The sequence below is a fragment of the Cydia pomonella genome, chromosome 1, assembly GCF_033807575.1.
Source record: "Cydia pomonella isolate Wapato2018A chromosome 1, ilCydPomo1, whole genome shotgun sequence".
NCBI classification, from domain to species: Eukaryota; Metazoa; Arthropoda; class Insecta; order Lepidoptera; family Tortricidae; genus Cydia; species Cydia pomonella.
The window spans coordinates 19,704,201-19,718,934 of record NC_084703.1 but is presented as its reverse complement, the minus strand read 5'-3'; the positions used below and the strand labels follow the sequence as shown (position 1 = coordinate 19,718,934).

Sequence of the window (14,734 nt, the reverse complement as noted above, 5' to 3'; positions counted from 1 at the left end):
TTCAACCATAAAAAACCTATAAGCAAAATTCTGCTAGTATGCTTTTTTTTTAATTTTTTTGTCTTGTTTGTGTTTTTTTTGTCTTTTTTGTGTTTGTTAAATATTGTTTCAGGGATTCAAAGAGAAACAAAAATTTCATTATTTTTGCGCTACGACGCACGGAGATACAGCCCCAAAAAGTTTTTTTTTTTCAGTCATGCAGAAATCTTTATAGGGCTGTATCTCGTCCTAAACCGTGCGTCGTAGCGTAAAAATAATCAAATTTTCGTTTCGTTTCGAAAAAAAAAAGAAAAAAGAAAGAAATAGAAAAGAAAAAAAACGTAATGGCGTGTAGCGTGGTAGCGCCAAAATAATTACATTTTTGTTCCCCTTCAATACCCCACGCACTGAATAACCTATCACATTAGGACATGACACTATCATCATCATCATCATCATCCTATTTTTTTTTTATTATTTCATTGCAAGTTTGAGAAAAGCACTATACAAATCTCGGCGGGAAACGGGGTTGCCGGCCGCGTATCGCTGTCGACCTCGCTACGCTCGGCCGTCTATATCTACTTGGCCTGCAACCCTTCGTTTACCGTCCTCTATAGTAATGCACTATTGTAAATATAGAGTATGCTTAAAATAAAAACAAGTTTAATATTCAGATTTGAGGTTTTGTTTTAATTTTATGGTTATTTTAAACTAGGACACTTAATCTGCCCAAGGTACACATATCACGATTTAATTACATGTTTTATAATTTTATGAACATTGTGAATTATCAAATTGATGATGAGTAAGATAAGACAGTCATGTTATATACTAAGAATGACAGTCTAAACTCTTCTTCCTCCTCGCGTTGTCCCGGCATTTTGCCACGGCTCATGAAAGCCTGCGGTCCGCTTGACAACTAATCCCAAGATTTGGCGTAGGCACTAGTTTTTACGAAAGCGACTGCCATCTGACCTCCCAACCCAGGGGGTAAACTAGTCCTTATTGGGATTAGTCCGGTTTCCTCACGATGTTTTCCTTCACCGACTGGCAAACATCAAATTATATTCGTCCCTAAGTTCCTAAAAACTCATTGGTACGAACCGGGGTTTGAACCCGCGATCTCCGGATTGCAAGTCGAACGCTCTTACCGCTAGGCCACCAGCGCTTATGAAGTTATGACAGTATAAACTGACAGTGCACAATTAGCTTCATGCATGAATTTTTGGAAAAAATAGCTATCGAGTCTACTTCCCGTGAGATACAAATGTTTCTAATAAACCTGGTATCTGTTATACCCCGGAAACTTACAATTTGCAGAAGTATATGTGGCGCGCGCACCTCGAGTGAAAACGCTCCATACAAAAAGCCAGCGTGATGTGACGTCATCTCGCTCACAGCTGCGCCAACATGTGTGCAAAAAAATCATGAAGAATAAATTTTTCGCTATTTATGCCGTAAAAAATGCTTTTAAGATATATGTCATACATTGTTTTTTTTTTTCTTATAACAAGAAAAGTGTTTAATATACATTAGTACAATATATTTTTTTTAATTTTACGTTTTTAAACATCTTTATAAAACTGTAAAAAAAAATACGGATTTCACAATCCTAGATTAATTTCGTGTTGTTGAATGTGATTGATTATTAAACAAAAATTGCAAAATAGTTTTCAGTCATGAAGTCAAATGTAACTGTTCAACGTCGGTGATCGGCATTACATTAAAATTCTTGTTGATGAGGCTACTGGCTAGGCTACAGTTTTGTTAGAATGTTTTTTGGTTTGATGACGTTAATAAAATCAAAAATATCGTCGTAAATGTTCTCATTTGATGCACGTGAATAACCAATAATTTTTAAAAATGCTCTTTTTTAAATTGAATAGTATAAAAAAAGAGAAGTTACATTCATTATTGTTACTTATCTGCCAAACTGCATAGTTTGGTAATCATGATAAGTATTTATGCGGATTTTAGAGTTTTGCACATGTTCGCTTATTTTGATCAACCTAAGTTTTAACTGGGCGTTATTCGCTTTCGTGCATAAAGTATTTCGTGGCATATCCGATTACATTAAAATAATGAAGTCGATCCGGACTTGTTGCAGCTGATGATGCGTGAAGTGCAGCAGAAGCCTAGCTGAAAGCAGCCTGGTGGCGGCGGCGGCGGCGGCGGCGCGGGCGGCGGGGGAGGCGCGGGAGGCAGCGGCGCGGCGCGCGACCCCGACGCGCTGCGCACCGTGCAGACCTACATCATGCTCGAGCAGCGGCGCCGGGCCGACTTCTCCATCGACGCCATCCTCAAGTTCGACCACTGAGCCGGCGCCGACGCGACCGTGAGCGGGTCACTTATTAGTTGCCGGTTACTGCATCACCCGAGTGCGGACGAGTCGCCGCGCCATTATGTTTCTATCGAACCTGTCTAAGAATACATACCCACTCTATATAATATTTAATTACTAATTGACGATCGTTAGTGCCCAGCTTGTGGTTATTAAAGCAATTTTGCGATAGTGCGAAACGTGAAAAGACACTAAGGGCTCGGACAATCGGGTAGCTCTCAGAAAATGTGAATAACGTTCCGCGACTCCAGAGTCGCTACAGCATAATCAATATTGTGACGCTGACGCCGGCCGGACCAGTCGTGAACCACTTATACGTGCTAATTTGGACTTCATTGCGGACGATTAACACGAGGACAATCGCTCTGCGCTGTTTAATAATTCCGTCTTAATAAAACAAAGGCCATTGCGTAACATCATGCGTCCCTGCATTATTACAATGTATACTGAAGTTGCGCTTAACATTTCATATAAGATTATATCCATAGCATTGTATAAATCAAATATCTTGAAACTGATTTAAATTTATGTTTAAAACTTTTCTGTAAATATTTCGTAAGCGCAGCTACTGTAACACGTTTCATGTGCAATACAGTATTCTTTGTGATGTCGTTGTTAACGTAATCTTTGATTTGCTTATTAAGAACTGTTGAAACATTTGTGTGCTCTCAACAAAATAATAATATTGACCGCTATTATCAGCTATTATTGTAATAAATGGTAAATGTTTGGTGTTACAATTGACTGTATACTCATTGTTCAGTGTTGTGTTCTTCAATGTTCTGTAACATATCATATACATTCTAAGATCATATTTAATCAGTGCCATTGCGCACTCTAACCAAGAATGATTGACTGTAGAAGAGTTGTCAAGTCTAAGAATAAATTGTGCCCTGAATTGGTCAGGTGAAGTATTTCCCTGTACGGATCCATGGATTTTAACATCAACTATTTACTATTACAGTTTCCGCTTAAGTCGGCTACCAAATACTAAAAAATCGCGTATATACTGAGACGTTTCAATTCTACTACTACAACTTTAAATAACTCTTCTATAACTAAATTTAATAAGGTTAAAAGTAAAAAATTCTCACGCAGATGGGACAGACGCTGGTTCATTGACAATGCCAGGGTCGGAACATATAGAAAAAGAATATAAAATTGCTGTGGCAGTTGGCGGCGGTATAAATAATAACCACTGACGGAAAACCTATCGAAGGATCATTACGTCCTTAGTGTGTTCTATATTAAGTATTCGGCAGGTTTTAGTCGCATAGACACTGGAGAACAAAATCGCGTGTGGCACCTGGTGGATCTACTTGAAGCTGAAATGATAATGAAGCCGAAAGACACCTTAAAAAGTAAAAGTTCTAATAGATTATTGTGTGTTGAATGTGTTGATAATGTTTCTTGAATTTCGAATAATCAGCAATGACAAAGACACGATAAAATTCTGTCGCTTGGTGCTAATGGAATTCGACTAGCACGTTTATCACAATAAAATATTAGAATGAGTAAGTGAACAGTCGTCGAAAGTTTACCATCGTTGACATAGTTAATTTATAAAACATTCGTCATTATGATTGCAACGACGCGACAGCTCTTCCAAGTGACACTCAAGTCAGTCAAGTGCTGTTGCTGCTGTTAGTACGGACGTTTTGACAATCATGATACAAGGTTGGTTTTACATGTATGTTAATTTAATTCTAAGATAGATTTTGTTTCGAAGTAGACAATGCCAGATTATTCAATCAGTGTAGCATGGAAAGATGGGCTTTAAATTTTCAATTTATAATAAAGGGTATAATTTGGTATGATGCAACTTTCTTATTAGTTTAAACATTTGTATTAAGTGATGTTTATTTTGAACATTAAATGATAAACTGGACTTGTTAATTTATAAACATTTAACATACACCAATATTTAATATTGCATTGATTCAAATAATGCTTCTCGCACCGTGCATTTGAATTAACTGTTGACATAAATATTATGTGATAATGTTTCTTTTCTAATGATTTTGTTAATTGAATACCATTGCACAACCTTCTCTGTGTTGTAGTACTAATTTTTGTATTTTAAGTTTCTAGGAGCAAATAAATAATAAAAAATATATTCAAATTCATGTATTGGTTGGAAGGCATATCTTTGTTAATCATATCAATACCTATTATATTTGTATATCTTTGCTGTTAACGAGGTTCTTTGGAGCATGATAATTTATGAATGGTTTTATTCAAGATCCGTAAAGAAAATCCAAATGGCTTGTATAAATGGCCGGTTGCACCTAACCGTCGGCACCTAATCGTAACTAAGTTCGTTTAGTTGTGTGGGAAGCTGCATAATTCTAGTAAATCAGTCCCTCGATTGTTTGGTGCAACAGGATCTAAGATTCCTAGGAAAAAGTGTATGTGATTCTGATTTAGCATGTCTTCGCGGCAAATAATAAAAGGCCTCTATGCAGAGTGAAGTTTGGGTCGCAATCTGAATGTTTTTTTAGTTACAATTTCAAATGAACATTTATCTTATAGTTTAACCCTTTACCAGGCTGACAATTCAAAAATGACAATGGAATGTCAGTCTTACTCATCGAAAATAGAACACATATTTGAAGTGCTTCATGTGGGAAATATATATCCCTTAGCCTGGTAAAGGGTTAAACTATACCTACATATGAGTATTTGTTATTTTCTGATTAGTATTAGTAAAATAATTGCGTAAATAATTATTTATTTATTACTCCAAGTAATAAAAACCTAAGTTGGCAGTAATAAGAGATTACATAAGCATAGTACTTATTGTGCTACCATAACTTTAAATTAAATAAGAGGGAGAATCAACTTTTTAGCGTCACTCGTTGCTATGGTTACGATTAGTTGTCCAGGGGACAAAAGTTCATTGAAATACTGATTTTATGGTACTTAAATGTATTAAACTTGCGTTTTTGTGGTCGTTATAACCAATGTCCATAATGGGCCCCCTACTTAGCATGTTAATAGAACGGCATACAACGTCTCTTCAAACAAACTGTGCCACTGTTGTCCCTTGGACAACGGGACAGGATAACAAAACAAAAAAAGTTGATTCACCCAAGAAATAAATACGGCCACTGCGTACTTAACGTTCAATGTGTTCGAATCGCATGCATTATTGATAATTTTAATCGTAATTTCCTCGATGTATGCAAGCAAATACTTTATACATACGTAGTCATTCCATACGTTCTGTCATAAAGGTTTTTTTTTGGCTGATAAAATGTAATACAAAGGTTTTAATAAAATAATGTAGCCATGATGTGAAAGCTTGTTTATTACTTTTCAAAACATAATATATATCATTTAAAATTCTTGGTTACATTGGGATTCTGATTGTCTTCAGACGCGAATACGCGGCTGGATTGTGAAAAATGATCCTTCACCAAAGAAAGTATAAATTAGTGGCACATTAATGAAATAATTACAACTGCTTATTTGTATGAATCTATTTTATTAGAACATTATTTTTTCACACCATTTAATTCTCCGACAAGTCTACTTCAGCGGAAATATTAAAATAAAAGCTAAAACCTTTTTAACAGATCTTATGGGCCGATTAAGTAGTTTTCAGCCTCGACTTCACTCTCGTCCTGCATAATTACGACATAGCACATTGACATTGAGTATTTTCAAAAGCATTATATCAGAATAAAAATGTACAATTATTGTAACTCGTCAAACTCGTGTAATAATTGAGTCTTTATTTTGTAAGATTCGACCGTCACTCACTTGTATGTTCACTCTAGCTAGACGAATGCTTTCGTCGAGAATATTTCATGCTAGAATTTTAAAATGACGGTCAGAAATTGCTTTTACAGTACATATGGGGCTACTTTATAGCACTAGTGCGAGAAGTAGCATATTACGTTACTGTGTCGAACATTTAAAGGGCCATATGTACTGTAAAACGTTGTACGATACATGTGCGAATAGGTAATTCGCAACTCGTGTCGATTTAAAACACTCCCTTCGGTCGTGTTTTAATTTATCGCCACTCATTTCGAATTTCCTATTTTTCGCACTTGTATCGTAATGTGCTTTTACAATGTTCATGCTCTGCAAGTGATTCAAGGTTGGTCTAGCGTTAAAGGTGTTATTGTTCCTCACTTATGCCGATGTAGGCATGAATGGTTTACTAGGATATCGCGTGTACTGCTGTTATTCGTATACTCAATGAGAATTTGAAATAGCGGTGTATTGTCAAAGAAATCTTTGTAGGGACGTAAATTGACTGCCATCTTTCGACACGTAATTATACTTTTAGAACGCCATTTGACTTAGTTCCTTACTATTTCACTGAAATGTGTTCAATTTGTTAAATATCAAAAAGCGGCCAAGTGCGAGTCGGACTCGCCCAAGAAGGGTTCCTTTATGACGTATTAAAAAAAACTACTTAAACTACTAGATCTCGTTCAACATTTTACCACTTTGGACACACATTTTACCACTTTGGTAGTGTCTCTCGCGCAAACTATTCACTTTAGAAAAAAATTATATTAGGAACCTAAATATCATTTTTGAAGACCTATCTATAGATACCCCACACGTATGGGTTTGACGAAAAAAAAATTTTTTTTAATTTTATGACGTATTAAAAAAACCACTCACTAGATCTCGTTCAAACCAATTTTCGTTAGAAGTTTGCATCGTAATGTATATCATATATTTTTTTTAGATTTTTCATTCTGTTATTTTAGAAGTTACAGGGGGGGGACACACTTTTTTTCACTTTGGGAGGTTCTCTCGCGCAAACTATTCAGTTTAGAAAAAAATGATATTAGAAACCTTAATATCATTTTTGAAGACCTATCCATAGATACCCCACATGTATGCGTATGTTGAAAAAAAATTTTTTTTTTTAATTTCATGACGTATTAAAAAAAAACTACTTACTAGATCTCGTTGAAACCAATTTTCGGTGGAAGTTTACATGGCAATGTATATCATACATTTTTTTTTAGATTTTTCATTCTGTTATTTTAGAAGTTACGGGGGGGGGGGGGACACACACACATTTTACCACTTTGGAAGTGTCTCTCGCGCAAACTATTCATTTTAGAAAAAAATAATATTAGAAACCTCAATATCATTTTTGAAGACCTATCCATAGATACCCCACACGTATGGGTTTGATGAAAAAAGATTTTTTTGAGTTTCAGTTCTAAGTATGGGGAACCCCCAAAATTTATTGTTTTTTTTTCTATTTTTGTGTGAAAATCTTAATGCGGTTCATAGAATACATCCACTTACTAAGTTTGAACTTACAGCTCTTATAGTTTCGGAAAAAAGTGGCTGTGACAGAATCGGACAGACAGACGGACATGACGAATCTATAAGGGTTCCGTTTTTTGCCATTTGGCTACGGAACCCTAAAAAGTGGCGCCTTCTTACCGAGCACTACCTAAAGGCTATGGCGCCATCGCTCGAAACGATGCTGCTATACCTTTGGCCTTTGATCTATTAGATGGCGCCACTTTTTGATATGTAACTCATATCAGTAAAAGAATAAGGATCAAAATCAAATGGAGTTCTAAAAGTTTTTATTATGTGTCGAAAGATGAGATTTTCTTTGACAATACACCTCTATTTCAAATTATCTTTGGTATACTTCATTGAATATGTACAGCCAGCGTCAAATATATAGTTAACTCCAAGGTGGCTAAACACATCCTTATTTCTGCAGTAAGGAAGGTAGGTTACTTGGCCGTCACTATTTATTCGATGCTGACTGTATATTAGTGCTACCGCTACAAAGCCACAAATACGAGCACACAATATATTTACGTTGATGAATGACTTTTAGGCTGATTTTCTCTCACTGACACCACCTAAGTTCTGTTCTGATGAACAGACCTCAACCTATATTATATGCTATTTTTTGGTCTACAAGTTCTCTCCGCTACTTATCTTAATAATGATGGGAAAGCTTTTACCAAAGGGTCGAAAGCGGCCCGCTGGGCACATGTGGTATGAGTTGGCTGAATTGTTTGTAATTTAGTTAATAATTCGTTATAATATTCCCAGTGGCATTGTGCAACACCGAGGTGACCTTCCTAATCATGATCTCAGTCTGCGTCAGAGTAACACTAGTGTAAGCATAACTTCGTTCCATTGTGATTGATTTGTTAATTAGATTCTAATTTAATTAATGGTTAATGTCCTTTAAATAAATAAATAATTATCCTAATCGGAAATTGGTCTATCATGATAGTGATGTATGGGAAATAATCCTAGTTCTGGAGAATATTTGTATTATAATTAATGATTTGATGCATTTGACAATGAAATAAACAGCCAATTACCAAACGTACTAAATATTGAAGTAAATAAATTCAATTAGAAAATACCCGCTTTATTTCTTTGATAACAATATTGCCAACCCACATTCTTTGTGATATTGGGAGCGTGCACGATGGCAGCGCCGCATAGCGTTCGCAACTACTGGGGAGCTGTCAAATAATGAGCTCAACAAAATAAAGATTATTCCTTATTTTTTTAGGGTTCCGTAGTCAACTACCCTTGTAGTTTCGCCATTTCCGTCTGTCTGTCTGTCTGTCCGAGGCTTTGCTCCGTGGTCGTTAGTGCTAGTAAGCTGAAATTTGGCATGGATATATAAATCAATAAAGCCGACAAAGACGTACAATAAAATCTAAAAATTTTTTTTTTTTTAGGGTACATCCCCTACACGTAAAGTGGGGGTAAAGTATTGTTGGAAAGGTCTTTCAAAACTAATAGGGGTTTTCAAGAAACATTTTTTTGATAAAGTAAATATATACGCAGATAATCGCTCCGAAAGAAAAAAAAATGTGTCCACCCCCTCTAACTTTTGAACCATAGGTCCAAAAAATATGAAAAAAATCGTGGAAGTAGATCTTAAGAAAGACATTAAATGAAAACATGATCAGTTTAGCTGTTTTTGGGTTATCGCAAAAAGTTTTCCCTTCATAGTAAAAAGACAATGCAAATTTGCCTATTTGTTTAACTCGGGTGAAAGGTACCGTTTCATCCCTTGGTTAACAATTTACTATACTTTAAGCTCCAGTTTAGCTTATTTCGACGGAAGAGTACCTACGGAACCCTACACTGAGCGTGGCCCGACATGCTCTTGGCCGGTTTTTTACTATAATACAGTTACCAATGTGCGGAATCTTTTCATTTTTAATGTTTAACACACTTGACTTTTGCTTTACTGAAAATTGACAGAATTATCTGTGTATTTTATATTATCCGGTTAATTTTCTTCGTCGTTGTTTCGTTACAAGTTCAATGAAAAAATGTATTTTTCATTAATCATTGTTTTGATGGCCCACTTCGTGATCCTCTTCCTGGGGATACATATGATGCTTTCTTTTGAAAAGTTTTGTCCTTCTTCACAGGTTTTAATCAACTCATTTTATGTTAAAACATATGTTCTTTCGTTTATCACACGTTTGTTGTGACAGACAACAGTACCCCTAGTGTAAATATTTTCGACAGCGAAACGTGACGTACGCGTTTGCGTTAAGTGTCATTTTGTATGAGATTTTTGACTTTCCAAAACGCCCCGCTTGGCGCGCTGTTCAAAAACCCATACAAAATGAGACTTAACGCAAACGCGTACGTCACGTTTCGAAATCGAATTTATTTACACTAGGGGTACTGACAACTGCGTGCCAAAAGTATGTTTTTGATTGCCCTCGGGGGTTGTCGTTGAGATTCAAGATGGCGAACACGTCTCTAGAATATTTTTTTGTGTTTTGCTCATTCATGTAGTTTAAAGTGTAATATTGATAGCTTATTATGCAGTGAACTATCGTAGAAGTGTGCAGCTTATGAAAAACTAATCTTGAAACGCGTTTAACCATATTTTAATCAACACCCGGCAATCCATCGTGGCTTTTAGTAAAGTCCAGCTATCTCTACTAAAAGCAACTACCGAACAACGTCATGCTCTACGAGCACACTTAAAACTTACAACATAACTTGACATTGGCAAAATCATCATAGATTTGATGGAAGCCATATTTTAAAAGAAGAAGAAGATATTGCCCTCAATTATCAAATCTCTTCAGATTTAGAGCCCAGCTATAGTTCCACGCAATCCTATAACACCATTGTGCCTACCAGCCAGAAGTTCTGTACTGGAAAGGAACTCGCCAATGACCAGGTTTTGTCATATTGCCAACGAATTGGGATGTATTTGATCTTCACTTCGACCCACGTAGTAAATTACGCACAGCCATAAAAAATCGGGCTGTTTCTAAAGTACCGTAAAATAGTGCATTTGGTAAAATTTTTAGAGTAAAACATGACTAGACCGCGAGCCAGGAACATATTTTCATGACCAATCGCCCCCCGGGCGAAAACTAGTAAGTATAGTGGTTAACGGCTATGCATGATAAACCCTCATGGACGTCAGCTGCCGCGCCTTTGGTGGGTTGAGGAATGGCAGCCACCGAAATACGTAAAAAAATTGTCATCGCTTCCCGTTTGATACATTGTCAGATGAAAGTTCAGATGCTATTGTTAAATAAAAAATCGTCAGCCGGTTATATCGCGGTGGTAAGAACGTCAGCTGGTCGCATGAACATGTAAAAAATAACCGCTAAGTATACCTTTTTATGATAGCAATAACAAATCATGAAACTTTGCATGTAGCATTTCATCAGGTGAAACGCCATAAGCGGATTACGTAATTTACATATTACGCATACCTTGCGGACATAAAGTGGTAAGACGCGTATTTTTAACATGTTCATTTTTCAGCTGACGGTATTTCCACCGCGATACAACCGGATGACGGTTTATTTTTATTTAAAACAGCATCTAAACTATCATCTGACAAAGTATCAGCCGGGAGGCGATGATTGAAGAAATATAAGTAATTTGATACACCATACTAAATACACCGTGTTTTTTTTTATTTGCGTTAATTTCGAGGGTGCATTCCTGAGCTTAAATTAAGTAACTTTCTCAAAGACACCGATATTCTAATTAACTCCATTTCGGAGATAATCAATCATTAATTTTTATCTTATAAGGCCCTTACGAGCGTGTACACTTGCCTTAGGGCCTGTTTACTTATTGATTAGTGTTTAGTGCGAGTTCATACATTTGCTACTAAACGTAAGTACTATCTCGGACGATCGACGTTCGAAATGACATTGATATGTCACAGTTTTCAATTGTTTGGTTGAGTTAAATGTAATGCCCGTGTTACAACAACGCTATATGCAACATTTAGTTACTTTTTATAAAAATGAAAATAGTAAAAAAAAAACAAAAGATTTTTTTTTGAAAATTAACTATGCCATTTAGTTTCCTTAAACGTACTTACCGATACCCCGAAGTTAACGAAATTCAATAAAAACACGGTGTATATGGTGTACCGAACTAGTTGGCTACTTTGGTTGCTACAAAGTATTTGATGCTGACTGTACATTGTGCAATGAGGGGGGTAAGGAAAGTTTCGCAAACGAGGTCTTTAGATGCACGACAGCCGCAGCATGGAGTGTATTAAAGAATCAAGTTTGCAATATTCTTACCCCATGAGTTACACGCAATGTTCTTCATCACACTTGCGAAAAAGAAAACTAAATTATAGCGCAATTATTCTTAAATGCGGTGACATTTCAAACATACGTCCGCCATATTGTCATTCTTTGACAGGTTAGGTATCGAACGCACAGACCTATCCGGCATTCAGCCACGATTAAAATTGTTCAAATATTTTAAACGGCTGTTAAATTAATCAAATTGAATATTTTTTATGATAAAAATAAATTAAAATCATTTTTTTGACAGTAAAACTTATTTATACCTACTTGGTTTGTATGAATTAGTGACAAAGTAAAAAAAAGCTATAACTCCCTCGAGCTTTTTTTTCACAATCCGTAACTCCCGTGGAAATAGTACACGCCTTTGTCCTTCAGGATACATCCATGAAATAAGATTTTTTTCGAATAAGTGTGAAAAGTTTTTTGATAAACGCTTTATCAAATGTTTGCTATTGTTTTTATTGAATCAATTGATTGTGTATATTATTTTAAGCACTGCTTCCATCAGTTTTTTAATATTTTTTGTACCCATGGTTCAAAAGTTAGAGCGGGGGCTGGAGCATATTTGTTTTCTTTCGAAGCGATTATTTCCGAAGATATTCACTTCATGAAAAAATGTTTTGTGAAAACCATTATTCATTTTGAAAAACCTATCCACGACCTTACTTGATCTCTTACACCAATTCCTAATCGTAAAAACAATTAACGTACATGTAAACAATTAACCACTTTCAGGTCATAAGAAATAAAAACTAATTACCTACTTATTATAATCATTAAGTACTAGTGAATAATAAGCATTACTAAAGATAAATATTCTATAATCATAATCCTCATTTAATGCTATCGATCTAAATGAACCGATGTAAGTTTTTTTAATGTAATTGCGTAATGAGTATGACATTGATAATATTATTATATACATAGATAATAATGTAGGACGTAAAATATATTCAAGTAAATATTAACCCATTTTATGAATATATTATTATATAGGTAGCTTAGAATTTTATTATCAGTATAGATACATAAAAAAAAAACATACACCAGCGCTTGAGCCAGACCACACTAAGTTTTCATCCCAGGTGCTACGTCTAGTATGGCGCTCCTATATATGAGACATATATTTGAAGGTTCGAGTTTGCTCTTTAGTTTCGGCCGCAACCGAAGCTTTGGCTGAAACATTGTTTAAGTATGCCGAAGCCGCAACCGAATCTTTGATCGGACACTACCAGAAATACAATCATGTAAGTTTCTGTAGTTTTCCGCATAAAAATCATGTTTCTGCCGAAGGTTCGATTTCGGCCGAAACATGATTTTTATGCGGAAACCTGCCGAAACAGAAACTTCATACGGACTCCAAATTGTCAGTGCAAACATAGAATGATCAGAATCTCCTGTTCCTTGATTTAAATCGGTTAAGAACTACGTATCTCAGGGTGAGTACTCATAATTTTATTAATATTACAACTGAACCCTAATTACTCTCTTTATCATTATCGATCTAATACAATGCCAATAAAATAATAATCACAGTTAATCGTGTTAGCCCCACGAATGCGGGCAGATTGCAATAGATCCCGAGGTGCCCAAAATTGTAGTTAATTATTTTTTTTAATTTAGCGTCTCTAGGAAAAAATGTGTGGTTTAGCTTGTGGGGTCTCCACAGCCGTACTTGGGGCAGCGCTCCTCCTTGGCTCTACTATAGTAGGTTATGGGCTTGTGGATGGTATTATAAACAGCATAATCTCAAACGTGAGTAAATTGCAATCTAAAACTATAAGTAGGTAACAAGCGTTAATTAAGCGTATTCGTGTCGAATGATGGTCCCTATGACAGTTCCTTTAAATCTCTTTTGGTTCAAACTAATGAAAATATATGTTTACAGTACATATGGGGCTACTTTATAGCACTAGTGCGAGAAGTAGCATATTATGTTACTGTGTCGAACATTTAAAGGGCCATATGTACTGTAAAACGTTGTACGATACATGTGCGAATAGGTAATTCGCAACTCGTGTCGATTTAAAACACTCCCTTCGGTCGTGTTTTAATTTATCGCCACTCGTTTCGAATTTCCTATTTTTCGCACTTGTATCGTAATGTACTATTTTATCGTATTTTTAACCGACTTCGAGATTTCAAAAGGAGAAGGTAGTTTTTTTTTATGTTACTCCATAACACCGTCATTTCTGAACCGATTTTGAATTTTTTTTTCGTTTGAATATATATATATTGGTCCCGTTTTTATCAAAACTCAGTTATGATGATGGGATCCATGAGGAATCGAGGGAACTCTTCAAATGTGAAAGGCATACATATAGTGATCTTTGTATTTTCTTTAACAAATCAAGCATTCACATTTAAAAAAAGTGACATTTAATGAAGTGGAACTGCTGATGATGATCAGAATGGAACTCTTCAACGGTGCATAGTACACGTTTGGCGATTTGTCCTCTTCGCTGTGTTTGTTAAGTAAATTAGATTTTCAAGACAATTTTTTGTCAAGTTCGAGTTCTGACGATGGGGTCCAAATATGAACTAACTCTTTCGCAAAGGTTTATCGACAGAAGATGCGGTATCGACTCTTACAAAAACAATTTCAAAGCATTTGGATGAGGGATGGGCCTGTGTCGGAGTCTTTCTTGATTTAGCAAAGGCTTTTGACACAGTTTCCATTCCCATCCTGCTGAAGAAACTGGAAGCATACGGTATTCGAGGTAAAATACTGCATTGGTTCAATAGCTACCTGACAAATAGAACTCAATGCATCAACATTGGCAAATATCTTAGTGACATTAAACCAATATCGTTCAGTATACCACAAGGCAGCATTTTAGGA

The 14,734-nt window shown here is 35.8% G+C and overlaps 2 protein-coding genes across 4 annotated transcripts in view; both read left to right on the top strand.

Annotated features, from left to right (window-relative positions):
• Positions 1-8,702, top strand: part of LOC133526851 (protein AF-10-like) — a 96,843-nt gene extending 88,141 nt beyond the window's left edge. For both annotated transcript variants that reach the window (XM_061863755.1, XM_061863738.1), the window contains exon 25: positions 2,087-8,702. In XM_061863755.1, coding sequence (XP_061719739.1) covers positions 2,087-2,122 — 36 coding nt within the window. In that variant the 3' untranslated portion in view covers positions 2,123-8,702. The remainder of the gene's footprint in view (positions 1-2,086) is intronic.
• Positions 3,897-14,734, top strand: part of LOC133526962 (sensory neuron membrane protein 2-like) — a 56,808-nt gene continuing 45,970 nt past the window's right edge. The window contains exon 1 of one of the 2 annotated variants that reach the window (XM_061863838.1): positions 3,897-3,997. Coding sequence is in view for 1 of the 2 variants with exons in the window: in XM_061863830.1 (XP_061719814.1) it covers positions 13,531-13,647 (117 nt within the window). In the remaining variant the exon portion in view is untranslated. Of the gene's footprint in view, positions 3,998-13,205; positions 13,648-14,734 lie in introns of those variants that run through there. The other variant, XM_061863830.1, reaches the window with a different exon arrangement.